Source organism: Amphibalanus amphitrite, unplaced genomic scaffold (assembly GCF_019059575.1).
Source record: "Amphibalanus amphitrite isolate SeventyFive unplaced genomic scaffold, NRLGWU_Aamphi_draft 001433F_arrow, whole genome shotgun sequence".
NCBI lineage: Eukaryota > Metazoa > Arthropoda > Thecostraca > Balanomorpha > Balanidae > Amphibalanus > Amphibalanus amphitrite.
This window is the reverse complement of record NW_024882926.1, coordinates 15,960-43,120: the sequence shown is the minus strand read 5'-3', so window position 1 is coordinate 43,120 and position 27,161 is coordinate 15,960. Positions and strand designations below refer to the sequence as shown.

Genomic DNA, 27,161 nt, shown 5'->3' with positions numbered 1-27,161 from the left:
GAGAGACGGTGGATACTCCGTACCACGTCCTGGTCGAGTGCCCGGCCCTGATGGGCGCCAGGCTGCGACTCACCGGGACAATCAGACCCAACAGGGAAGAGGTGCGGAGCGACGGAGTTGTCGCGGCCCTGGCGGCCGCGTTCAGGACCCTGCAGAGCCGTCAGGCTACAGTCGACTGAGGTCGACCTGGAGAGAACAAACAATAACAACAACAAGGCGGGTGACGGTTTCGCAGCGCCAAGGCACGAGAGAGCGGTGACCAGCTAACCGATCCTGGTGTTGGGCTCCTGGACCTCTCCGTTTAGGGCGCCACCCATCCCCACCCCGACCGCGCCGGGACCGCCCAGCAGCTCGCTGTCTCCTGGGGCCGCCCCGTCTGACTACGCACCAAACCCGCCAGCTGCTACAGCAACAGGCGGAGACAAATCATCAATCTAAGATTACCTACATAACTCTAGAACTACTCAACATTCAGGTTCTTCTCCTAATCCCAAAACTACCAGATGATCTCCAGGAGCTGAGAGCTCACTCCGAGAAACGCCGACATTCTGTGCTTAACCGAAACGGACCTGAAAACTGGCACATCCGGTCGTCTAGTCGGCCTCCTCTGCTAGGTATAACATCTCCCGACGAAACCGGGTGGTGTTTCGCCGGTGATAGCGGCACGCTGCTATTCCACGTGTCAAATTGGGTTTCCATGGAGACGTCAACAAGTCCATTGCTCCAACACTACCACAAGTGTCGGACGTCAGCAGAATAGCAGCGTGCTGTTATCACCGGTGAAACCCCACCCCAGGTTGTCGGGCGTAAGAAGTCTGGTGGAGGCGTCGCCGTCTTCACCAGAGAGTCAATACAGGCAACCGGAGCGTAAGCTCGGTGTTTCTGCGTGCTCAAAATCACACGCCGAAACCTTGTGACTCAGTGTTCTTTTTATGCCATAGGATCTTATCTAGGCTAGGATTTATCTCATGTGCCTCGGCTGAAAAGACCTCATTTGAGTGGATGTCGTATGTTTAGATAAAAATCAATAAATATTGTTCAACTGAACACGTCTGCGGTGGTTGAGCTGCTCTTGCATGTTCCTATAGTCGTGCATCGTGTATCCATAGCTGTGCAGCGTGGATCCTCAGCACCCAATATCCGCAGGGCTACTAATTACATACCACGTTACTGCTCATAGCACTCTATAAATCCGGTTACACCACCGTTTTAGCTTCATTCCATTCCCCTTGACGTAATAAGCTGGAGAGTGACGCTGCAAAGCTCAAAAGCCGTCTCCAGGAGGTCCTATATTTGTTTAACGACAGTTTATGACCTCAAAAACATACATGTACACACACAACTTTCATTGGGGTGAAAGGTCGCGATTATCTTGCTCATCAGAACATGACCTTGACCTCTTCTTCAGAGAACGACCTTGACTTCGACCGCCAGACTTTCAATGGCACACTCATCGGTTCCGCGCTGGATCCTGAAACAAAAACACAGCGAGAATCGAGATGTTAATAATTATTTCGTTAAGCTGCGCCCTGCTGGGGAAGGGGAGGGGGTTGAATAGCTATAGGGTTGAACACGTCCTGCGGGTTTTCGCGAATATCTAAAAAACGACGGCGCTCCACGCCACCGTTTTTGGCACACCTTGTACATCTTTTCTGCACATTTTAAATTTCAGGCCAAGGTCACTCAAGATCAGGTCACGTCTAGTGACCTCACGGCGGCGCTTACGATGGCGATTCCTGGTGCAAACCTAACCAATGCGTCGTTATGTCACTTAACCTGAGGTCAAATTTTCAAGTTGACCTTTCAGGTTCAAACCATAGCACCATAGAGAGGAGCACGATGCCGGTACCTAAAAGTAAACTCAGGCAAGTTTTTAATCAAAAGTTTTTGCAGAAAAATAATTGTTTCCTCAAAAATCGTCTATTTTTTCAGTTTTTGCCCTTAGCCGGCAAACCCGTGGGACTTAAGTGAAATTTGAGAGTTAATTCAAAAGAGAGTCAATAAGGCTATCAAATGCGTTGTTCTGGGGAGCCGCATAAGCTCTTTTTATTTGTTTCAGGGTTATGCGCAGTTTTTTGCTTTCTTAAATGTTTTAAATGTCCATATTCGACTTGGAAATCAGCGAAATTTGGCCTTTGATGACCTTTGGGGACTGAACATTTGACCTGACAAAAAGAAGAACAAATTAATTTTGTCATTATTTTTATGTACGTTCGAGCGCCTCCCACCCAGTATTGCTACATTGCCCGGGAGTCGAGGTAGCCGAGTGCTCAAATACCCCCTCCCCCTCCCTCCCAGCAGGGCGTAGAAATCCAGGAGCCTCAGCGAGGCGCGGGTTAATGTTTTCACTGTTACTTCAATGATCAGTCAGCAAATAATGTCGCTTTATCATGGGTTAATCGGGTCAGGGCAAGGTTAAATGTCGAGAGAAAGGGAATGGAGGGAATGACAACATGGTTGAAAATGTGCCAGAGCTGCCAGGCGGCGGCCAAAAGCTGAGTTATATGAGAAAGGTGAATGAAAAAGTCAAGCAAGGTTGACCTTCCTCTTTTTAGTGTTTGGCGGTAGTGTAATGTTCCTGAAAATGACACGACTGATCCCTGAGTGGTTCGTATTGTTCCTTACTTTTATATCTGAGCAATTTTGTTAAAGTACCAGTTAACCCTATTAGTGGCAGGGGGGGTTGTTTTTATCCACCCCTCAGGTCTTTCGGGAATATCTCCGAAACCGCTGAAGCTACGATGCTGAAATTTTCTGACTTTTCCTAAAACTAAATTGGGCACATTCCCTGAAAATTTCAAGTTCATAACTTTACCAGGGGCGGCTCCAGAGCACTGGGAATTGGGGGTCCTATTCGTGAAGCGAGTCATTTGGGCGAAGATCACGATGCTGCACCAGTTTTACGAACAGTGAATGAAAGGTATCATGTGATAACATATACAGTTATTGTGCATCCTCTTTTGACACGTTTTTGCTATAATAGGCGGATCCAGGCGTCCAAAAAAGGGGGTTATGTTTTACCTCCCAACATAGGTGCCCTGACACCGCCTATGCATGACCAATACAATTGTAGTCGTTCTCTCATAAGAAAATTGTAACATAACAAGACCATTACCACCCTTTATAGAAACAGTACCAACAAAAACCTTATTTACTATACTTTTTGTGTACCCCCAATCTCAATGATCTGTATCCGCCTATGATTTTTGAAAATGCATATTTTTAGGATCCATGTGAATTCCTGGTTCATTCTCTATCGATCGGCAAAAGTTGCGTTAAGATTGGTTCAGAAACCTGGCCATGATAAACAGTCTAAAATGTATCTGCAATTTGCCCGTTTTTACCCCCCTCTACCCCCCCCCCCCCCCTATTGACATTTTTTAATTTTTATTTTTTAGAAATGTAGATCACGTTGAGCGAAATCGAATGCCGTTTGAATTTTGAAAATCGGCCCGTTAGATCTCGAGATATCAAGGGGGGGTCGTAAACAGGATTCCCGGATGAAAAGTCAAAACGTTAAAAGTAAACGGATAAAAAGTCAAAGGACATTAAGTCAACAGACAGAAAGTCAACATCGCAAGAAGTCAAAGGACAAAATGTCAAATGAACAAAAAGTCAACCTGCCAAAAAGTCAACACGCCAGAAGTCAACAAGCTAAAAGTCAACACGCAAGAAGTCAAAAGACATAATGTCAAAGAGACAAAAGGCCGACATGTCAAAAAGTCAACGCGCTAAAAGTCAACACGCTAAAAGTCAACACGCATAAAGTCAACACGCAAAATGTCAACGCGCAAAAAGTCAACACGCAAAAAGTCAAGACGCTAAAAGTCAACGCGCCTAAAAGTCAACACGCTAAAAGTCAACACGCCTATAAGTCAACACGCTAAAAGTCAACACGCGAAAGGTCAACATGCTAAAAGTCAACACGCTAAAAGTCGACATGCTTAAAAGTCAACACGCTAAAAGTCAACACACAAAGAGTCAACAAGCAAATAGTTAACCCGCGCCCAAGTGGCGGTCTCAGCCAACTTCGCCCTAGTGTGGGGGGGGGGGCATATGTTACCACCCACCTCTAACTCAAAAACTAAGAGGCTAGAAAGACGCGGTAAAAAGCAGTCGATAGCTCTTAATGAGTACGTTTGAAATTATTTCGGTCATTTTTCATCTTGGAGCAAAATTGGGGTCACTGGAGGTCATCAAAGGTCAAAATTTGCCAAATGTCATTATATTATATTTTTCAGAAAACATGCATTTATCTCAGGAACTATGATAGCTAGAAAAACGCATGGAAACGCAATCGATAGCTTTTGAACTCTTCTTTTGATAAGGTAATCATCAAAATTGACGTCAGGTCAACGGTTTAGCCTCCAGAGGGCAAAAACTCAAAAATAGCTGTTTTTTCGCAAGGAGTTTTTCGACAATAACTTTTGACTACAAAAAGCCACGACATTTCTATTGCCAGAATTGTATTCCTCTCGACGAGACGCGTCGAATGAACTATAATTTGACCTTGAAAGATTAACTTGAAAATTTGACCTCAGGTCAAGGTCATGACCTGACCGGAAAAGGTCATGTTGCATATCAATCGATGCGTCTCAACAAGACAAACACAATGAGGCCATCCCCAGCGTCCTATCTCTTTCCAATCGCGAGTTATTGGCAAAAATCTGTTTGTAGCCTCAAATGACCTCGGATGACCTTTCTAGAGGCTATCAGCAAAAAAGACACCTTGGTCGTCACGGGTGGTCCAAATCATTGTGATTCTGAAATAGTTGGACTGTTCCTATGCGTACACACAGATCTAGAGGCATTTTCATTTTTCTCCATTGACTTATAATGGTAAGGTCACGCCACTGACCTGACCTTAGGTCACGGATATAAAAAATCCGAGATACGCAAATTGTAGGCGCCCATAACATCATGCAATCCACCAAGTTTAAAACCTTTGTGACAAACACTGCAGGCTGGACATGATTGCAAACTTTTTTTAGGCCTGGTCAGTTAACTTGACCTGGTGACCTGACCTGACATGACCTGGGGTCAAAAATTTCACAGATTGTCCAAAATTGATGTACAAAAGCTATGCCAAGCGGCGCGGCGCTACGCGCCGCGTTTTTTTATTTATAGGCAAAAAACGCGACAGGGTGGTAACATATGCCCCCCCCCTCCACTGGGGCGAAGGTTAATAGGTGCGCGAAAAGTTGATGCGCAAAATGTAGTCAACAGCAAAAAGTAGTCTTTAACAGCAGTCGTTAACTAAGCCGGTACAAGTACACCGCAGCCCGCGTCTCCAGTCAGCGACTGACCCGCGCCGGGCCACCTGATCCACAGCTCCGAGGTCCTAAAAAATTGTGTTTTTAGCAATCGCATCTCGATAACTTAATTGACCTATACATTTCGATGAAAATTGGTCACCTTAATTGTATGCAGTCCGTACCTTTCGATGAAAATAAAAATGCATGATATTTACCTTTGACAGGTCACGCGTTGTACACAAGGCAGCAAGAAAAAAAAAACGCTTCCATCTCCATTTCCCTACTTGCTCCCTTTGCCCCCACGAGACAGGTATCTCGCTAGTTCAGGGTCAGACATAGGGTCACGGTCCAGGCCCTGGGCAATAAACTGTGCCCGCATTTCCTGAGAGAGCTCGCGATACTTTTTCAGAAGGTCTATCGACCTAGGAAACTGCTCCGTCTCTATCATCAGAGAAGGGGTTTCGGTGTCTGTTAGGATCGTGACGAGGTCGTTCACAGCAAAATTGGTGAAAATTGGTCACCTTAATTATATGCAGTCCGTGAATATTAACAGGTTGTTGTCTGTTGATGCTGATATGAGCGTTCCTTTCAAGGCAGGACAATCCGACAATCACACTATTGCCTCTCGTTTCAACTTCCACCTATCTAAAAGAAACGACGCGCTTTACTATTGTACCAATTGTACCATACAATACGCTTGTACTATGATAAAAGTGTGAAATCGCTTATAGAACCCGTGACGGAATCAATTGATGAGAAACGTCTCCCTACACAATAAAGGAAATTTGAACAAGCGAGCCTTTCGTATCGATAACATTCCGGGTTACTATATTTGTTGAAATAATTCCAGTAAACTGCGCCTGGGACAGCCAGTTGTCTCGAAGGATCATGTAACGCTGCCTCATGACAACCTTACGATGCGAGCGAGCTCCCACCTAGCACGTAAGTGTCAACGAATGTGTGTCAGATTTCAGCCAAGCATGCCTGTGTGACCAGCTGAGTCGCAGTTGTGGGCCATGGGAATAACCATCAGTCGCGCAATGGAGGCAGTCTCGCTTCAATGTCCAATGATGCAGGTTATATTGTGCAGCATCCTGCTTAATTGTGTACAGCTGTTTGTAAATGTTATCTCATGTATCTCATGTATATCGTATGTAATGACTGATGATCCAGGTGTCATTGACTTTGTCTCTTTGACTTGCCCTTTTGAGTTTTTGGATTTTAGCTTTTTTCCTTTGGATTTTTCGTAATTTGACTTTATGTCCTGTTGACTTTTCGTCTTTTGACCTTTGTCCTCTTCACTTTTGTCCTTTTGACTTTTTGTCCCTTTGATTTTTTGTCCTTTTGACTTTTTGGACTTTGACTATATGTCTTTTTGACTTTTTGACCTTTTGACTTTTTATTTTGACTTCATACCCGGTTGACTTGTTTTTTTTTTGACTTTTGTCCTTTTTACTTTTTGGCAATTTGACTTTTTGCCGTTTTTACTTTTTGTCTTTTGACCTTATGTCCATTTGACTTTTTGTCTTTTGACTTCTATGCTAGTTGACTTTTTGTTCATTGACTTTTTGGCAATTTCACTTTTTATCTTTTGACGTTTTATCCTTTTTGACTTTTTGCCTTTTGACTTTCCTCTTTTTTGACCTTTTACCTGTTGACTTTTAAGATTTTTGACTTCTTGCTTTTGACGTAATGTCTGTTGACTAATCATCCTTTTACCTTTTATCATTTGACTTTTTGTCCGGAACCCCGTAAACAGCCCCCCCCCTGCCACTAATAGGGGTATACCAGGAGCCTGCCACTAATAGGGTTAAAGGCCTTTTGGGTGAAGAGCGAGCGAGCGAGATAGTGAGCCCTGCACGTGCGGAAGGGCGAGAGGGTACTTCCATCGGGCTTGTGCAAAGCACCCTTCTAACCGGTCGCTAGCGGTGTGCCAAATTTGAACGCAATCGGCCCAGCCGTTCCTGAGATCTGGAAGCGGCATTCTGCACGTGCGCACGTGCAAACGGGTCCAAACTGACTTTTGCACGGCACCCTACTAACTGGTCCCCAACCGTGTACCAAATTTAAGCGCAATCGGCCCAGCCGTTCTCGAGATCTGGGAGCGCCCCCTGCACGTGCGCACGTGCAGTAGCACCCCAACCGCAACACATGGGAATGCATTGCCTGGTGAGTGCTTACCTGTATGCCAAATTTCAGCGAAATCGCCCCAGTAATTACTGAGTTATTGAAATGGGAACAAATTTGGCACCTCTTCTTTTTGCATTTTGCACGTGCAGTGGGGGTCACTCACATAGATCAAGGGTATCGACCTTTGGTAGAAAGTATGCAGCTACACTACAAAAATAACCGCAAGACAATCGCCCAAGCGGCTGCTGAGATATGGGCCTCTCAAAATCACTATTTTTGCAAAACAGCTTGAACACCCTTGACTTTTCACGTGGCACGTGCCACGACGGTCACTGAGATGTATCAAAAGTAGTCAATTATGGGTTAGAAGGGATGTGGCTACCCAGCAAAAAAAGACCGCAGGCCAATAGGTCCAGCGGTTGCTGAGATATAAGCCTCTCAAAAGCGTTACAGGCCAGGCCGGGCCGGGCCGGGCCGCTCATACTGAGATTTTCCCGTTATATTGAAAAGACTCGCTTCGCTCGCTGCGCTCGCTCGCTCGTAAAAATAAAGTTAAGGCGGGCGCTACCTAAAGGTACTGAGCATAAACTGAAATGCACAATTGTACAATAACATTGAAGCACATCATTACGCTAAACGTACTTGTTTCAACTGCCGAGTCCTTCACCAGCGGTTCATCGCCAGTCTCAGAGCACCACCTTGGTTTCGACAGCGATGCTCTCAATACCACACTCGTCAGTTCCGCGACGGATTCTGTAACACAGCGGGGCGGAAATCGGTTACTTTTTAGGCTCCTTGAGGGCGCTTATACCTATAGATTATTTTCTGTGACACGCTGCCACCGACATCTAGCTCCCGCTGGGACTCCTGGATTTCAACTCCCTTGGGTGGGTGGGTGTGTGTTGTGTGTATTGTTGATGCCTTGTTCACACCCATGTGACGCCATTGACCTGAGGGCTATTTGGTATTTGAGACTGGCGACATTTGTAATAAAAGTAGCCTTTGTCGATCTAGTTTTTGAATAGGCAGTATGCTTATTTATGGTTGCTGATCGCGCTTAAATTACCCCGCGCCCCGCTGAAGGTCCCGGATTTCCACGCCCTGCTGGTGGGTGTTTGAACACCCACCATCTATAACCCGGCTCCTGGGCCACGTACAGGGTGGAAAGTAATTACGCGAGCACGTATTTTCTTACAACTTCGCCCATCAGTAGAGCAATTTGTATGAGCAGTGAGCACGGGCTGTCATGGAACAGGATTGGTCTTGTTTGTTGTCGCCTCACCTAAGGGTATACTAAGGGTATACCATAAGGGCATGTTAAGGTTATACTATAAATAATAAGGGTACCGTAAGGTGGGGCTATTTGAGACAGTGGGGCTATTTGAGACAGTATTTAAAATTGTTATAAAATAAAAACCATTTGAAATTCATGCTTAATTTTTGCTCAGGCCATATACTGCTCGATTCCATACCTCCCTGTGCAAAAATATCACACAAAATCAAACGATCTTCATTTTATAGCGGTTTTAAATACTGTCTCAAATAGCCCCGCTGTCTCATATAGCCCCACTTTACGGTATACTCTTACTTGAAGTATCCGCCGTTGCCCCAGTCGGTACCCCACGAGTTCTTGACGTTCCAGTACTTGACGCCGTCCTCCACGCCATAGCCGGTGATGAGCACGGCGTGGTTGGTCAGCTCGAAGGGGTCAAACTCGCTGCTCGTCAGGTGATCCAGGCTGAAGTCGTGGTGGTAGACGCCGTCCTGGTACGGGCGCAGGTCGTCGTAAACCTGCGTGAAGAAGAAAAAAGCATCAGTCGAAAATGTAGTAGTGCTGCCGAAAAGTCGTTTAAAGTTAGTGAAAAGAATGCTGGATAAAAATTGAAATAGTCGTGGGAAAAGTTCCAAGCGGACGCGGACAGTCGTCGACGGTTGGCGGAAATATGGCTGATAAAAAGGGAGTGAAAGTAGTGCCAGGCGACGTGGTGCCAATAAATAGACTGAGTAAAAAATATAACTTATGATTGAAAGAACAATAGTTATTCTGAACAAGTTATTCTGAAAAGTAATACAAATAAACTGTCGTTGAGGCTCATTCCTTTTTCTGAAACGCAAAGATGATGATTGATAACAGGACATCCGTCCCTGCCCCGGAGTCTCGTCTCTGACAGTGAGCCGTTCCACTGACCTCGAATCCAATGACCAGCGGCCCGTTGTTGACCAGCGACTCCATCATGACGGCCTCGTTACAGGCGCCGTAGTAGCCTGCAGCGAGAAGGTCAGTAGAGGTCAGGTCAGGTCAGGTCCCCACTTACAGCATGGTAACAGGTAATGGCAATGCAGCATATCTAAACACGGTGAAATTGATTTATTGATTTCTGGTTGAAGATCGCGGCTTATTGGCTTACAATCTTAAGACATTTTTATGAGAGGCGTTGTTGCAGGTGTAGGTATCACGTACCCCCGTTATGCTGGTAGCTGTAAGTGTCACTTACCCCCGACATACTGGTAGGTGTAGGTGTCACGTACCCCCCGTTATGCTGGTAGCTGTATGTGCCATTTACCTCAGACATACTGGTAGGTGTAGGCATCTCGTACCCTCGTTATGCTGGTAAGTGGTAACTGTAGGTGTCTCGAACCCCCGTTATGCTGGTAGCTGGTGCCACGTACCCCCGTTATACTGGTAGCTGTATGAGTCTCTTACCTCCGACATACTGGTAGGTGGCGGTGTAGGTGCGGCCGCAGCTCGAGTCCGTACCACAGGTAGCCGTGTCCACAGCCTGGTACTCGTTGCAAGACTCCGCCACCACGCCAAAGTCCTGGCAGAACGACAACATGGGGATAGTTTACGGAAGCAGAGATCTTATGACGTCAAAAACATGAGCTTGTATTGTGCGTCTATGCACATAACACATCGAGAACAGTATTTACTGAGACGCTACGCATTCTTCCCTATCGTTTCATATCTATTACAAACCCAAAATGCATTTATCGACATACTCAAAACTTAATCATGCAAATGCGCCGGTGTGTGTTCCATGCCCTGCAACTTTGGTGGAAATATCACTGATTTTTCTCGTTATGAAATCAGGGTAGTGACGTAGGATGACGTACCTTGGCGTACTTTCCTGCGATCAGGTATGGGAATCCTCCGTCACAGCCCTGGCTGTACTCACTGCAGCTGACAATGTCCTGTGAAATTAATATAAATGACGTCACTGGAGACATGTTCAGGGCAGAGCAATGAAAGAGCATGGTAAGGGGTAAAACAGTTAATTGACGATACGGGATGAAATAGTGACTTGAGGGAATCATAGTGGGAGCTTTCCCGTTCTTATTTTGATTTTTATTTTTAAATCTTTGAATTTCAATTAAAAGCCTGACTGAGCGATCCCATAAAAAACAATGGAGAATAGGGTTGCAAAACATATAGCCTAATACCATACACACTACTACCTATACTGCCTCACTCATGAATCGTGAGTGATGTAAGAGTAAGACTGAAGACGGCTATACATGGGGTGACAAGATTTAACTCTGGAATAAGACACATCGTAGTAAGCTATCCCACCTGAGGTGAGAAGATATAACTGACCTAGGGCGAGGTAAGACAGCTCACCTGGGGCGAGAAGACGGGCTGCTGAGTGTTATTGGTGAGAATGCGGACCTGTGACTCGAGGGCAGCCATCGAGGCAAAGGCGTAACACGAGCCGCAGTTGGCCTGGTCACTGGGGAACACGTCAGAGAGGTGTAAGGGGATAACACGTCAGAGGGGTGTAAGGAGTGGATAACACACCATAGGGGTGAAAAAAGAAGTGGGTAGCCGCAGTTGGCCTGCAGTCATTGGGGAACACGTCAGAGGGGTGTAAAAGAGGGGGAGTCATTGGCGATGGCCATTAGAAATGGCCATCATAATGGCCTGGTCACTGGGGAACACGCCACAGGGGTGCAAGGGGTGGATAACACGCAAGAGGGGTGTAAGGAGTGGATAACACACCAGAGGGGTGTTAGGGAGTGGGTAACACCCCAGAGGGGTATAAAGAGGGAATAACACACCAGAGGGGTGTAAGGGAGGATAACACACCATGGGGTGTGAGGGAGTGGGTAGTCAAAGTTGGCCTGGTCACTGAAGAAAACGCCAAAGAGATGTAAAGGGTGGATAACACACCATACGGGGTGTAAAAAGGAGTGGGTAGTCACAGTTGCTCGATTACCGGAGACAAACCGAGTGACATGGTAACCCAAAACTTTAAACGTCTTCGCCCGGCATAACTAATTACGTGTCTCATTTGATAAGCACATTTAAAATGATGCGAAAATGAACTAACATTAATCAGCTGCGCTGCATCACCCACCGGACGGGAGGGACGAAGCTGACTCCATTGACGTCACCCCAGTCGAAACTCGCCGGCAGAGACTTGATGATCTCCTGGTGCTCCGCGGTCATCGGAGCCGCCTTGGGACGCTGCGGCAGGTGCGACCTGTACGGGAGGGAGGGAGCGCGTCAAATGACGTCATTGGGGGAGAGGAGACAAAGTGGCGTCGTCGTGGTCTATGAAGCTAGGAATGGACGAGTTATTTATTCCGGTGACCGGGAATAAATTGAACACAAAAACTAAGACGGTGCCACGTTTACACCTATCCTATATCTTTTCCAGACCTAGCATCACTGCCCCCTTTTTGACTGACCTGGCTCCGCCCCTGCTCTGCCCCCATGTCACGCACCTGGCTCCGCCCCTGTGTCCCTTTTTACGCCGGTGTTCCCTTATTTTACTTACGTACCTTGCTCCGCAGCTGTTCCCCCTATGTCACTGACCTGGCTCCGCCGCTGGCCCGCTGCTCCCCTCCCCCCCATGTCACGCACCTGGCTCCGCCACTGCGTCGGTACATCTCCGCCACAGTATACTTCTCGTGTTGCGGGTACGCCTTGGCCGTGAACTTGCTCTCCTTACGCGCATTGATTGCGGCAATCAGAGCGTGGTTGTTGACGTACTTCTTGGCAGCCTGCCAACAAGAACATTATTTTGAGAATAAACGGTTTTTCACGGACTAGAATGTTTATCATATGTTGTTTCTCTGTTCACCTCAATATATCGACTATAATTTTGATGTTAATATTTGTGTTTTTTTAATGTTTTAGGCAGATTCCTCTTCTTTGCGGGGCTGTCAAAACGATTTTCATTGATTATTCGTTCACATTACGAACGAATCGGTAACTATACCATTGCATTCTTCGAGCTGCATACATACTAGTTTTTACATTGTGTTTTTTTTTACATTTTGTATGTATTTGTTGTTTTTAACATTAGTTTTTGCATAGTTTGTACATTTTGTACACCACAACTTGGTGTACAAAATGTACACCAACTTGGGGTGGTGTATGTAAGGACCTCCGTGTTCCCCCATTTTAACTCAACTTTCAAGAGGGCAAAACGCTTTACATTGAACTCCCCCTAACTACACCATGTTAGTTGTTACACCTCGCTCAGCTTTTCCCTATGTTGCAAGTTGCAGCTTGCAGCTCTCACCTTGGCGGCATCAGCCAGCCGAACGCGGTGCGTTTTGGGCATGCTCGGTCCCTGCTTCTGGCCTCGAATGCAGGCCCAGTTACGAACGGTGATGTCATGAGACCAGCCGGGGAAGGTGCGGTCACAGAGACTGGTCACCTCCTCACCGTCCTGTAAATGACGTCATAAGATCATTACTGGCTGGTCATACACAGACTGGTCACCTCCTCACCGTCCTGTAAATAATGTCATAAAGTCAGTAATGGGCGGTCACAGAGACTGGTCACCTCCTCACCGTCCTGTAAATAATGTCATAAGATCAGTAGGTACTGGCTGGTCACACAGACTGGTCACCTCCTCACCGTCCTGTAAACATAAGATCATTACTGGTTGGTGACACAGACTTGTGACGTCATCGCCGTCTTATCAGTTATGATTTAACAAAGAGTCGTGACGCAAGTGAACGCTTGATAATTCATTGTTTGTACATATTAACACGGGAAATACAAAATTGCCACGTCTGCATTTTATTTTTGCATGGCTAAATGTGAAATAGTTTTGCTAGTAAAAAGGTAGAAGTTGAAGCCATTAATGCATAAAATTGTGGAATATAGGTAAGGAATCAGGGGCGGCGGATTCCGTGGGGCAGGGTGGGCAGCTGCCCACCCTGAAAAATCTCAAGGTGGGCAAAACTACCTATCTTTTTGCCCACCCTGTTCTGGGTGGAGGCCCTTTGCTCGGAACAGAGGGCCGCAGGCCCTCTATTCCGTTTTTTTTTTTAGGGCCAGCCATGCTTGAAAGAGGCTAAAGGCTTCCGTGCAAAAAATGGCACTTTCATGCAAAAGAAGGTTCCCTCAGGGTCACTTTGCAATGTTAAGATGAGGCTCTGTCGTGACAGAAGACCCTCCCACTTCCCAGTCCCTGCAAAGAGAGGCCCTCCCAGAAACGGAGGAGGAACTATGTGTACGTAGGAAGCCCCTGTGCAAATGGGAGGTCCCCCGTGTACAGAGGAGGCCCTTCCTAGCACAGAGGAGGCCCCCTGAACAGATGAGGAACTAATCGTGCGCAGGAGGCCCCCGTGCACATGGGAGGCCCTGCATACACATAGACAAACCGTAGTATACAGAGGAGGCCCTTCCGACTTCCGAGTACGAAGGAGGCCCCCTGAAGTCTGAACGGAGGATCGAAACGAAACGTAGGTACGCAGGAGGCCCACGTGCACAGGGAGGCCCTCCATCTAAAGCGGAGGAGTGTCGGATACAAAGAAGGCCCCTTGCACATGGGAGGCCCTCCACGTACACGGGAGGCGCGTAGTGTACAGAGGAGGCCCTTCCGAGTACAGAGGAGGCCCCCTGAACGGATGAGGAACTAAACGTACGCAGGAGGCCCCCGTGCACATGGGAGGCCCTCTATCTAAAGCGGAAGCGTGTCGGATACAGAAGAGGCTCACGTCCACATGGGACCTCGGCTATAGCCTCACGGCTAGCTGGGAGGACAAAAAAGTCCACATGGGAGGCCCTCCATGCACAGAGAAGGCTTCAAGGCGCGTAGTATATAGAGGACGCGCTTCCGAGTACAGAGCCCTGAACGGAGGAGAAACGAAACATACGCAGGAGGCCCCTGAAGGGAAGCATTCATTCTGGCCAGGGTTCATAATGTCCAGGGTACGCTATGCCCAGTGTCAAAATGGCCAGTGCCTTGAATGGGCCAGAGTTCATAATGTCCAGGGATTGCATGGTCCAAATGTGGCCAACTGGCTGCAGATAGGGTATATTCAAAGAGGCCAGGGTTCATAATGTCCAGGGCACGATGTGTCCAGTGTTCAAAATGGCCAGGGTTCATAATGTCCAGGGCACGATGTGTCCAGTATTCGAGATGGCCAGGGTTCATAATGTCCAGGGCACGATGTGTCCAGTGTTCAAAATGGCCAGTGCCTTGAATGGGCCAGAGTTCATAATGTCCAGGGATTACATAGTCACTGAAAGTGACGTCATTATGTAAAAAACACGGAATCAGCTCAATGCAAAGCAGTGCAGTGCCGAAGGCAATGCCTTAGGAGAGATTACAGGCAATAGTAAATCAAATATTTTTAGGAAGCCTGATGCATAACCACTTAACCTAAAATTATTTGATTTACTATTGCTTGCAATCTATTCATGCGAGAAACTATTTCCTTATCCCTGGTAGGCAAACATCATTACCTTAGGTTAGGTTAGGTTAGGTTAGGTTAGGTTAGGTTAGCTTAGGTTAGCTTAGGTTAGCTTAGGTTAGGTTAGGTTAGGTTAGGTTTGGTTGGGTTTTGGTTGGGTTGGGTTGACTATGTAATCCCTGGACACTATGAACTCTGGCCCATTCAAGGCACTGGCCATTTTGAACACTGGACACATCGTGCCCTGGACATTATGAACCCTGGCCATTTCGAACACTGGACACATCGTGCCCTGGACATTATGAACCCTGGCCATTTTGAACACTGGACACATCGTGCCCTGGACATTATGAACCCTGGCCTCTTTGAATTTACCCTATCTGCAGCCAGTTGGCCACTTTTGGACCATGTAATCCCTGGACAATGTGAACACTGGCCAATTCAAGGCACTGGCCAATTCGAGCACTGGACACATTGTGCCCTGGACATTATGAACCCTGGCCTAAATAATACGCACCCCCCCCTGAACGGAGGAGAAACGAAACATACGCAGGAGGCCCCCGTGCACATGGGAGACCCTCCATGCACATAGAAAACGCGTAGTATACAGAGGAGGCCCTTCCGAGTACAGAGGAGGTCCCTTGAACGGAGGAGAAACGAAACGTAGGTACGCAGGAGGCCCACGTGCACAGGGAGGCCCTCCATCTAAAGCGGAGGCGTGACGGATACGAAGGAGGCCCCTTGCACATAGGAGGCCCTCCACGTACACGGGAGGCGCGTAGTGTACAGAGGAGGCCCTTCCGAGTACAGAGGAGGTCTCCTGAACGGATGAGGAACTAAACGTATGCAGGAGGCCCCCGTGCACATGGGAGGCCCTCTATGTTAGATATGTCAATCGGATACCAACTTTTTGGTATACCGATACCAAACCGATACCATCTTGGTATTTGATATTTCAAGGCTAATTTATTTGGTATTTTATTGGTACAGTCGTGTACAGGTTGATGGTCCCCTACTCTTTATCCACCGGGTTCCTATGGCTCAGCATTGGCAGCAGCCGCCTGGTACCGGTAGGCTGTGCCGCATGACCCGAGAGTGAAGCGGCACAGCCTACCCACACTGTATGACACCGGCTCGGGTCGCCTGGTAGAGCGATTTGACCGGACGCTGCGTTACACCGGCTGGGGGGGAGGGGGGGTAAAGGTCAGGCCTGTCTATTTGGCTCGGCTCGGTGGATGAGGCGGGCTGGAGTGTGGTGTGGGGCGGGGGTGATGTGGGGAGGGAGTGAGCGGACCTGGGGCTGGGTGTGCGTGGTCACTTGTCGCATAGAACCGATCGTAATCCACCCTCCAAAAAATTCGTTTTAGAGATATTCACAAAACCCAGGGGGGTTCAAACACCCATCTCCCAAGTGGGGTGCGGAAGGATAGGTAAGGGTCCATACGGTCTCCTCATGCATTGCAGCAAAGAAAGAAAACAGACCTGTCACCAAATAATCTTTCTGAAAAATGGACTAATCACATAGCCTCGGACACAGAAATAAACACCCAGCACGCGAAGCTTCTCGAACCGGGCCTCTCACTACCGGTCAGTTTGACAGTCTAGCACACCTACGCTGAGCTACACCGGATGGTGGCCACGGCCGGGGCAAAGTCTGGCCGGGCGGGCGGCGGGGCCGGGAGGTCGGCAGCAAAGTCAATGAATGTTTTTGTGGTTTCGGGTGCCGGTCGCTCTAGCTTGGTGGAATGATGATGGATCATTGGCAAAACTTTCAACGTGGAGTCCCGGTTCGAGCCTCATCGGGGCTCCGGCTACTTTTCCGAGTTAGGATCTGTTTTGATTTTAGTGGTTGCGAGCCATTTATACGGTTTTATATCTACATGTCGATTGTCGATTGATTGATTGATTCATTCATTCGTTCATTTAATACATGTCGACATTTAGCATACAAATTGACATCCAGGATCAATCAGATCAATCTACCATTTTCATAAGCGTATTGCCTAAATATCATGCATGTATGTGGCACAAGACCTATGGTTGCCTCGATACCATGCCAAATCACGTTTTGCACAATGCACAAGTAAATTATATTCGCTGGGTCTTCCGTGCATTGTGCTTAGCAAAAACAGGAATGCAATTGCTAAGCGACGCAAAATGTGCAATGCAGCAATTGACCACACACACACACGCCCAGCCCCCATGGTCCACCAACACGCCCCATACCACTCGCCAGCCCACGCCAACCACCGAGACGAGCCCCTCCCCCGCGCTGGTCTGACGCGACAGCTGGTCTACAAAGCGCTCCACCCGGCGACCCGAGCCGATGTCAAACGGCGTGGGTAGACTGTGCCGCTTCACTCTCGGGTCATGCGGCACAGCCTACCGGTACCAGGCGGCTGCTGCCAATGCTGAGCCATAGGAACCCGGTGGATAAAGAGTAGGGGACCATCAACCTGTACACGACTGTACACTGAAAACAATTTAACCCAAAACTGGCGAGTAAACCGGTGTCTCGCGGGTACCCCTATCCGCAACCATTTTTTAACCACCCTCCCAAGAGTCAATTTAGGACATAACACTTTCGCAATTCACTCTGGAGAGTAGTAACCCTCCACGACTATTCGCGCACCAGTGGCTCGCGACCCCTCCATCGAAAGGTATTCATCGACGCCTACCTGGCAGCAGCGCCCCACAAACCCCTAGGAGATGGGGTTACCCTCCGCGCCTACCCTTCGCCGACCAAGTCACGAGGGTAAAAAAAAACTCCCACGCTTGACCATATTTGCGGGAAAATATCTATATTATAGCAATCTCACACCTAGAAAACATCGGTGGGAAAGGTCAAATCGAATTCCCATAGAAATTTCGACATGACTCAGTCACCGGCAGTCATGCAGACCGCCCAAAATCTAGAAGATATGTCGGCGCTGCTTTCGTGACCTATATAAGAATCAAAATGGTCTCACTTGGTAGTTTCGGAAGAAAAAGCGTTGCCAATCGTCCCGTGATGAATATTGCAGAGGTTTTAAAGATGCACCCTAACAATTGTACTTTCGCCCCCACTTGAAAACCGCCAAACAATGTGCCAACATATCATTGGTTTAAAAAAAAAAAAAGTTAAAAAATTGTTGTAATTCAAAACTGTTAGAGACAACGCCATCTAGTTGTAACAGTAGATCCAACTCCTTCTGGGCAGGTTATGTAAAGGTTCGCCATCCACGGATACGCGTTTACGATACCTCGAGTAGTTCCAACTCTTTCAGTGAGGGCTGTGGCAATGACTCGACACCCGCGGGGACAATATCCGGTGCTGGGTAGCTACCTTACTGCAGACTGTGGGTACAGTCCATATTTACGAGTAATAAGGCAGGCAAGTCTGCTTACCTTCTAGCTAGAATCTGGACATGGCGAGTTAATACACATATACTACCCGCAGAGCAACGCTTAATTCGCCAGCTTCGGGTGAAATTGTTTTCAGTCTACCATGAATCCTCACTAATGAAAAAGAGGTTGTGAATTTGGTAAAAAGTTGGTATTTTCCTCATATTCCCAAGTCGGTTCGGTTTCGGTATTTTCACATGATCATTGTTGGTATTTGGTTTGGTATCGGTGTCCCGACCTTCTGCCATCCTCGTATCTATTGGCGTCCTCTTGCTGGTCATCGCCCTTCTGATCATTGACGCCCTCACGTTGTTCGGGGCCCTCCTACATACTGGCGCCCTCCCGTTGAATGTTGATGACGTGGTCAATGGTCATCCTACCTATTGGCGCCCACTTCTTAATAAACGGCCTCCTACATATATTGGCGCCCTCCTGCATGCTCGCCAACCTACTACTATTAGTGCTATCCTGGCGAATGTTGATCGGGGCTCTCCTACCCTTTGGCGCCTTCATGTTGATTGCCGTCCCTCCACACATTGGCGTCCTTTTCTTGATAGCCATCCTCCTACCTATTGGCGCCGTCTTGTTGATCACCGCCCCTCTGATCACAAGCGCCCTCCTGTTGATCGGCGTCCTTCCTCCTCACAGACGACGTCCTATTCAATATCACCGTCTTGGGAAAAACGCCCTCTAACTATTGGTGTTTCTGTTTTCCTGTCATTCGCCGCCCTTCTACCCATTGGCGCCCTCCCGATGTTCGCAACCCAAGCCTACCTATTGGTGCCTTCCTGTCGAATGTTGATCGGGGCTCTCCTACCTTTTGGCGACCTCCTGTTTAATGTTGATCGGGGGCCCTACTACCTATTTAGCGCTCTCCTGATGATCTCCGCCCTCTCAACCATTGGCACTATCCTGCCGATCACAGCCCATCTACCTATTGGCGACCTCCGTTGATCGCTGCCCTCCTATCATTTATCTACTCGTAAGCTTAAGTACATATGTTTCCCAGCATAGCCGTTCTCTTGCACAATGTGATGCATTGCCTGGGAAAACTGATACAATGGAACGTGTATTCAGCACAATGAATGAAGTATACCTACCAAATGTATGAGTAGATAAGTGAAACTTTTTTAAATATAAATGTACTGTAAAAGAAAGCATTTGCAAACGCGTTTCGAATATATCTTCGTCAGTGCTAGCTTCCTATAATACAAAATCGAAATGGTACAAAAGTTCACAACTCATCACAAGTACACACCCAGACCGCAAATCACCCCTCCTAAGGTGTAAAAGCCCCTTATGGTTGACACACTTTGAATTAATGCCGACTCCTATATATACCAACCAAAACCATTTACGCTCCAACATGGATGAGACCCGTCTTGGTCTTAACTGATTGATTTTACAACCATGACTGGTGTTTCTGAAGATTGTTGCTGCTATGCTGCTGCATTCTCGCTGTGAGCTCGCATGCTTTCGCATCGCTTGCTCCGGTGTCGATTCGATACGGTGATTTGGTGTGGATGCCGTCACCAATAAACTTTTTCTACACCGTCACCCATGGGCAGAACGTCTCCACCAACCTTTATTTTTGTCCCACTTAACTTTGCTAAAGGGACAAGAAAAGCTTCGAATGGTGAATGCATAACAGGTGTGCCTAAAAAGCAGAAAAAGGTTTTTTTTTTTTGACAATTCTACGGGACTTCGGCGCGGCATTTAAAGAACGTATGGTCGAAAGAAATTTGGTATGCACATGCCAATCGCTTGCAACCTTTTTGTCGCGTGTGATATTAACCCGATACCAAGTTTCGCAGCACTGCGCGTCGCCGCTTTCCTTACATACGCAAAAAAAGCTGGTGGCGTGGTAAAAACGCCCCCCCCCCCCCTCCTGAGCGATCGCTAAGGATTTTTTTATATCGCCACCGTACATACGGCGCCCTCCTTGGGGGGGGGGGCGTTCCACGACAAATCGACAAATAAAAAATTAAATTTGCACCCTCATATTTTATTCTTCGTTGAAAACTGGTGTAAGGGGTTGTGATGGGCGGGGAAGCCAGCTGTGGCAAGGATTTTTTTCTTCGAACAACGGTTTCCGAGATATAGCCTCGGGCAATTCCTGAAGTTCGCGCTGCAGCCCTATGTTTGGCGGCCTATAACTCAGAAACTATTGTTTTTTACGATAAAAACTTCATATGATTCAACACACAATCAACCAACAAACATTTTGGCTATCTCGGATTTTCAATTTTTGAAAATTTTGATCACGTGACCTTTTGTCCTATTTTTCGAAGAGTGACCTTGATATTTTCCCCACTGAAAGTTGCAATTTTGTCTGATGACGATTAAAGCCTTATCAAGTGTCATTCATATGCGATAATAAAAAAGTGGTTATCGCCCTGCGTTGACCTCAGGTCAGGTCATTTTTATGACCTGTCCATTATTACGAGCGGGAGCGACAGCGAGATCTCGAGAATATAGCAAGATAGCGACAAGCGGTAAACGGTAAAGGGTACACACGGATAAGGTCTATAATTTTTACTGAGGTCATTTTCAGGTCAGGTCAAAGATGACGTCACAGGAGCTAAAAGGAAGTCAAAAGAGCGGCACTATACATATATATGAAGTTTTTCTCGAATAACTTTCCAGGTATCCCAGCTAGGAACAAACTAATAGCACCATCGTGATCCTCTCGTCGATCCGCATCGAAACATATGTATTTTGACCTCGAAAGGTCGAAAGATCAAAAGTTGACCTTAGGTCACGTGATCTAAGGTCAAGTTTTGACCTTTCGACCTTTCGAGGTCAACATACATATGTTTCGATGCGGATCGATGAGAGGATCACGATGGTGCTATTAGTTTGTTCCTAGGTGGTATACCTGGAAAGTTATTCGAGAAAAACTTCATATATATGTATAGTACCGCTATTTTGACTTCCTTTTAGCTCCTGTGACGTCATCTTTGACCTGACCTGAAAATGACCTCAGTAAAAATTATAGAACTTATCCGTGTGTACCCTTTACCGTTTACCGCTTGTCGCTATCTTGCTTTATTCTCGAGATCTCGCTGTCGCTCCCGCTCGTAATATTGGACAGGTCATAAAAATGACCTGACCTGAGGTCAACGTAGGGCGATAACCACTTTTTTTATTATCGCATATGAATGACAATTGATAAGGCTTTAATCGTCATCAGACAAAATTGCAACTTTCAGTGGGGAAAATATCAAGGTCACTCTTCGAAAAATAGGACAAAAGGTCACGTGATCAAAATTTTCAAAAATTGAAAATCCGAGATAGCCAAAATGTTTGTTGGTTGATTGTGAGTTGAACCATATAAAGTTTTCATCGTAAAAAACCAATAGTTTCTGAGTTATAGGCCGCCAAACATGGGGCTGCAGCGCGAAATCCAGGAATTGCCCGAGGCTATATCTCGGAAACCGTTGTTCGAAGAAAAAAAAATCCTTGCCACAGCTGGCTTCCCCGCCCATCACAACCCATTAGACCAATTTTAAGCAAAAAATAAAATATGAGGGTGCAGGGCACTTGTCGATTTGTCGTGGAACGCCCCTTGGGTGAGGTGGCGCCCTCCTAACCTTTGCCCCCCCTTCCTTCGCGATATTCTAAACACGCCGCTGACTACAATTTTGAATTTTGTTTTCGTTGAATTGGCTGGCGGAAAAAATATGCTTGTAGAGCAGATTATGCTAGTTGGTTTACTTCGGTGGTACACGTTTACCCCTCCGTTGGTTCACTCACCAGATCTAGGAGGCCCCTATACACAAAAGGCCCTTTTTCGCCAGGAGGCCCCCACGATATCTTGCCCACCCTTTCAAAAATGCAATCCGCCGGCACTGTAAGGAATATTATATACCGAAGCATAATGGACGTTATGCGTCATTTGTTTTTTCATTAAATTTCTGGTAAAACATAGTTTGAACACTGAACAGCCTCATGATGTCCTACAGCCTACAGTTCCGAGCCAATTCTTAGTTCCCACTTCCCAATGACACATTCACCGCCCGCTTGACCCACAGAGCCTGTTAGGTTTTGCCGATAAGAGATCACACGATCGGCGCATCGCACGATTTCTGAATACCTTTGTTCCTTAGCTACATAGATAACGTTCATCTTAGACACACACTTGGCGATATGAGTTTGGTCAGACCACCGATGTGTATTAAAACCCGGGCTTTTTCAGCGGTCTGTTGGATTAAGATCGCATGTCAGGTCGTTGATAAGGTGTCAGATAATGGACACTATCTTGTTTGCCTAGCTTCGAGCTTCAAGTGTATCCCCGCGAAACGTCCTTGCTGCGTATATGTAGGTGTATTTCTACACTGCCTACCTTGTGTTTGGAGATTTTTGCTACCGGTGTGCGGTGCATTTCTGACATGTGTAGTGTGTTTCTGACCAGTAACTAGTGTATTTTTGGACCTATATGTAGTGTGTTTCTGCCCAGCATGTAGTATATTACTGACTATTAGGTAGCATATTTCTGACCATTATGTAGTGTATCTCTGACCTGCGTGTAGTATATTTCTGACCATTATATATGTAGTATATTTCTGACCATTATGTAGTATATTTCTGACCATTATGTAGTGTATTTCTGACCACTGTGTAGTGTATTTCTGACCTGTGTGTAGTAGGAGAAGGCGAAGTAGGTGCGTCCGTTGACGGTGGCCTCGAAGCCCTGGTTGTAGATCAGTGTCCAGGTACCCACGTTGCCGTAGGTGTCCACTACTGTGTTCGGAGCCTGCAGAGACAGCGCAATCACCGTGTCCATCGGCGCTGCGGGGGGAGAAACACGATGGAATGATGTTATAACGTGCCGCAGACGCAACGAAGCATGCTCAGGCATCGTTCTGTCGTACAAGAGCGATTGTGTATAATATAATGATATATATGTAGATGTAGGAAGTATTCAAAGACACTACTTTAGTCCTTGAAAAAAACTTTGCATGCACCCTTTTCGCTAGCAAAGATTCTCGAAGCATGCTGACTTTAGACAAAGTAAGTTCACACGTGATTTGCAAAATCCCACAAAAAAAAATTTCGTATTTATTTTCCCCACTCTTTTTACGCCAAACAACTGGCTGATACTTGAACATCTATCATGTATGTATGACTATGTACTTGTGTTCGTAAAGCCGAGTTCGTTAACACCAGTCATGAACGCGTCCGAATTCTGCAACGTTTCCCTCCACTCACTGGCATAGACCCGGGAACAGGGGGGGGCAGCGGGGGCGCTTGCCCCCCCAACTTGAGAGCCGAGGGGGCGGCGCCCCCTCAACATTGAGGCAGCAAGAAAGGATCTTTCCTCCCTTTTGCGGACTTCTTTCCGTCTTGTTTCCTTTAAACATCTTAACATGAACACACGGCATTCAGTCCGTGCCATCTGAATGGTTTCTGCTGATAAAGTATCGATTTGACAACATATTGTCATCCCTCTATGGTCATCCCGCTTTGGTTTGGGCCTGACCTTGGCCATAAGTTTGGCAGGCCAGATTTTATACTGGACCATTTTGGGTCAACTTTGAGAAATACATAACGTACAACGGTGGTAAAATCATTGCTATATGTATGTACAACACAGTTTACTCGCTCTGGGTATGAGGAAGGGGTGTGGGGCAATGGGTGCACTGACGTGGCGCCCTCGGAAGGCTGGTATGGGATTAAAGCTCAGCGACACTAAGGGCTTATGTGGTGCCTTCGGTTATCAGTAGCACCCTCAGAATCACCGGCGTATAGGGCCCTCAGAGCCGCCAGTAAGGGGCCTTTAGAGGCACTGGTGTGGGGCCATCATGCAGGTGCCCGTGTGGGCGCTCAGAGCCGAGGTGCTAGTGTGATTCTCTCAGAGGCGCCGGTGAGGGTCCTTACAGGCGTTGCTGTGGGCCCTTATAGACGCTGGTATGGAGCCGTTACAGACGGGTGTGGGCCTTTACATAGAGCTGCTAACGCAAACCCTCTACAGGCCGGCAGGGGGCTCTCAGTGACCGGCAAGGGGCCCTTAGGCCGGCAGAAGAAGTCCTGTGGGGTTCTTAGAGACCAAAATGGTACTGTCAGACGCCAGTGGGGCCCTCAGAGACCAAAATGGTACTGTCAGACGCCAGTGGGGCCCTCAGAGTCACTGGTGTGGGGTCCTCAAAAGTCATCCGTGGGTGACCTTAAGATGCGCAGGTGTTGGCCGTTGGGTCCTCAGAGCCGCCGATATAAGGGCTTTAATAGGCAGTGGTGTAGGCACTCAGAGTTGAGGGTGTGAAACCCTCAGAGACACCTGCGTGGGCCCTCATAGGCGCCGATGAGGGTCCCCACAGTTGCCGTTATGGGGCCCTCAGAAAAATAAGTGTGGGACAATCACAGGCGGGACATGCCCCTGGAAACTGCCCCTCATAGGCTGGTAAGAACTCTCAGAGGCCAGTAACGGTCCTTTGGAGACCACCGATGGGCCCTTAAAAGCCGCAAGAGACCCTCAGAAGCCGGCGTGGGGCCCTTATGGAGATCTTAGTGTGGCTATTTAGGGCCCATGAGGTGCTCTAACGAACCCCATGGGGCCCTTCTGAGTCGAAATATGGCCATCGTTAACCCTCAGCGGTCAACTGGCGCCGCAGGGCCCCTCGGGGCTCGGACCCGAGAGTCCCTTTGAACCCGATGGGGGGGGGTACGGGGGTACGTGTCCCCTTAGACCCCTAGCTACGCCACTGTTTCATTTGCATCATGTCAGGTATTTTAGGCTCGCCCCCCCCAACTTGAAAATCGTTCCCGGGCCCCTGCTCACTGGCGTCATCGCACTGAATGCTGCTGTCGCCGGTTGGCTCGGAGGAGTAGAAGAGCCACTCGCCCTGGATGTCTGAGTAGCTACAGTTGGCCGGGGTGTCGGCCCGCACTGCGGCCGCAGCCAGTAGCAGCGAGAGAACGGCCGTGCGCAGCATCCTGGGGAAACGGGATGGGGGTGTTACACCGCCGAGCGCAGCATCCTGGGGAAACGGGACGGATTGTTACAAAGTCGCACCCAGCAGGAGCAGCCAGCAGCAGGGAGAGCTACCACCGTGCGCAGCATCCTGCAAGGAAACAGGAGGGGTTGTTACACCGCCGTGCGCAGCCAGCAGCAGCGAGAGAACCGCGGCGCGCAGCATCCTGCAGGGAAACGGGACGGAAAATTATAGCACGCAGCATCCTGCATGGAAAACGGGACGGAATGTTACAGCGCGTAGCATCCTGGGAGCACGGGGCGGATTATTACAGCTCTCACTGCCGAGCGCGGCATCCTGGGAAAACGGGACGGAAAGTTAAACCGCGGCGCGCAGCTTCCTGGGAAAACAGGAGGGGTTGTTACACCGCCGTGCGCAGCATCCTGGGAAACAGGAGGGATTGTTACACCGCCGAGCGCAGCCAGCAGCAGCCAGCAATAGCGAGAGAACCGCCGTGCGCAGCATCCTGCAGGGAAACAGGACGGAATGTCACAGAACGCAGCATCCTGGGAAAACGAAAGGATTGTTACAAAACGCAGCATCCTGAGAAAGCGGGACGGATTGTTACACCACCGAGCGCAGCAGCAGCAGCGAGAGTACCACCGCGCGCAGCATCCTGGGAAAACGGGACGGAATGTAACAAAACGCAGCATTCTGAGAAAACGGGACAGAAAATTACAACTCACACTGCCGAGCGCAGCATCCTGAGGAAACGGGACGGAAAATTACAGAGCGTAGCGCAGCATCCTGCATGGAAAACGGTACGGAAAATCATACACCGGCAGGAGCAGCGTCTTTTGCGCGTGCAGCAATTTGAGAAATTGGGACGAAATGTTACACCGAGGTGAGCAGCATCCTGAGAAAACGGGTTATTTCCGTCGAGCGCAGCACCTTGAGAGAACGAGATAGAAATTAGTGGGATATAAATTAGTTTTTTTTTTTTCAGGTACATAACGGCTGATAAAGGCGCAAAGCCGAAACCTCCCTAAACTCCATTTTGTCTTTTTGAATTTTTATATCTTTTGGCTAATATGAGAATAAGGTTGAGAGAGCTATGAGAGCATGAGAGATTGAGAGATATGAGAGTACTTTTATGAGGGATATGAGAGTAACCTCTTATAACAAAGGTTTGTGGTCAATTTAACATTATTCTTTAGATTTGTTTTCGATTGATTATTGAAAACAAGTCCGAGTTCTCTGACAATTTTGCAAAAGCTGAGTGAGGTCAATGCTATTGGTAGTTGGCTACATTTGAAATTCAACTTGCATATGAATCTGTGATTAAAGAGTACCTAGAAGCTAATGACTGCAAGGCTTTAGCCTGTTCTCACCTGGAAGTTTTGAGGGTGACCGGAGGTCCGAGGGACGGCCACCAACAGCGTGACTTTTCATCATCCGCGCCCTCCTTTATAACTTCATGTTATCAGGCTCTTCAGATAGACTGCGGCCAGCCCGAGTCATATGACCGCGATCTGGCAACAAAGTTTGACGTCATAGGCGCAATCTGGCAACAGCACGTGATATCCTAAAAGAAGCTGTGCCTGTAACAGTTGAACTGTGCAATATAAAAACAGGAGAACTTATCATAGTGTACTGCACAAAATCAGATTCAGGTGCACTGTGATGTTTAAAAGATTTATACGGCTCAAGAAATCGCAAGGACGGGTAGCTGATGTTAGTAAACGATGCTATAAGCGCGTCTCGGATTTTCAGTGTCGTCAACAAATCGTCCAGTCTGTGGCCTTACATAAAAGCCTCACAGCGT

The 27,161-nt window shown here is 47.7% G+C and overlaps 1 protein-coding gene across 2 annotated transcripts; it reads right to left on the bottom strand.

The window, feature by feature from the left end:
- Positions 1-1,276: 1,276 nt before the first annotated feature.
- Positions 1,277-26,825, bottom strand: LOC122373026 (dipeptidyl peptidase 1-like). 2 transcript variants are annotated; one of them, XM_043350759.1, is made up of 13 exons: positions 26,728-26,825; positions 25,204-25,358; positions 23,062-23,216; positions 12,914-13,063; positions 12,250-12,389; positions 11,741-11,866; positions 11,005-11,113; positions 10,500-10,577; positions 10,090-10,204; positions 9,574-9,650; positions 8,974-9,176; positions 8,028-8,138; positions 1,277-1,471 (listed from the first exon to the last, which is right to left on the bottom strand). In XM_043350759.1, exons 2-12 carry the CDS (start codon positions 25,355-25,357, stop codon positions 8,072-8,074), a joined length of 1,374 nt encoding a protein of 457 aa, XP_043206694.1. In that variant the 5' UTR covers position 25,358; positions 26,728-26,825; the 3' UTR covers positions 1,277-1,471; positions 8,028-8,071. The 2 variants fall into 2 exon arrangements, with proteins under 2 accessions (XP_043206694.1, XP_043206695.1); XM_043350760.1 differs by lacking the exon at positions 8,028-8,138.
- Between the last annotated feature and the right edge of the window lie 336 nt (positions 26,826-27,161).

What these genes read in the sequence shown, in the direction of transcription:
- LOC122373026 (XM_043350759.1), bottom strand. Translation starts at nt 25,357, where the DNA reads ATGCTGCGCACGGCCGTTCTCTCGCTGCTACTGGCTGCGGCCGCAGTG. An exon ending in CGCTGGTCATTGGATTCGAG is followed by an intron (nt 9,177 to 9,573) that starts GTCAGTGGAACG and finishes TTCTTCACGCAG; the next exon opens with GTTTACGACGACCTGCGCCC. An exon ending in GGCAACGGCGGATACTTCAA is followed by an intron (nt 8,139 to 8,973) that starts GTAAGAGTATAC and finishes GCTGTGTTACAG; the next exon opens with AATCCGTCGCGGAACTGACG.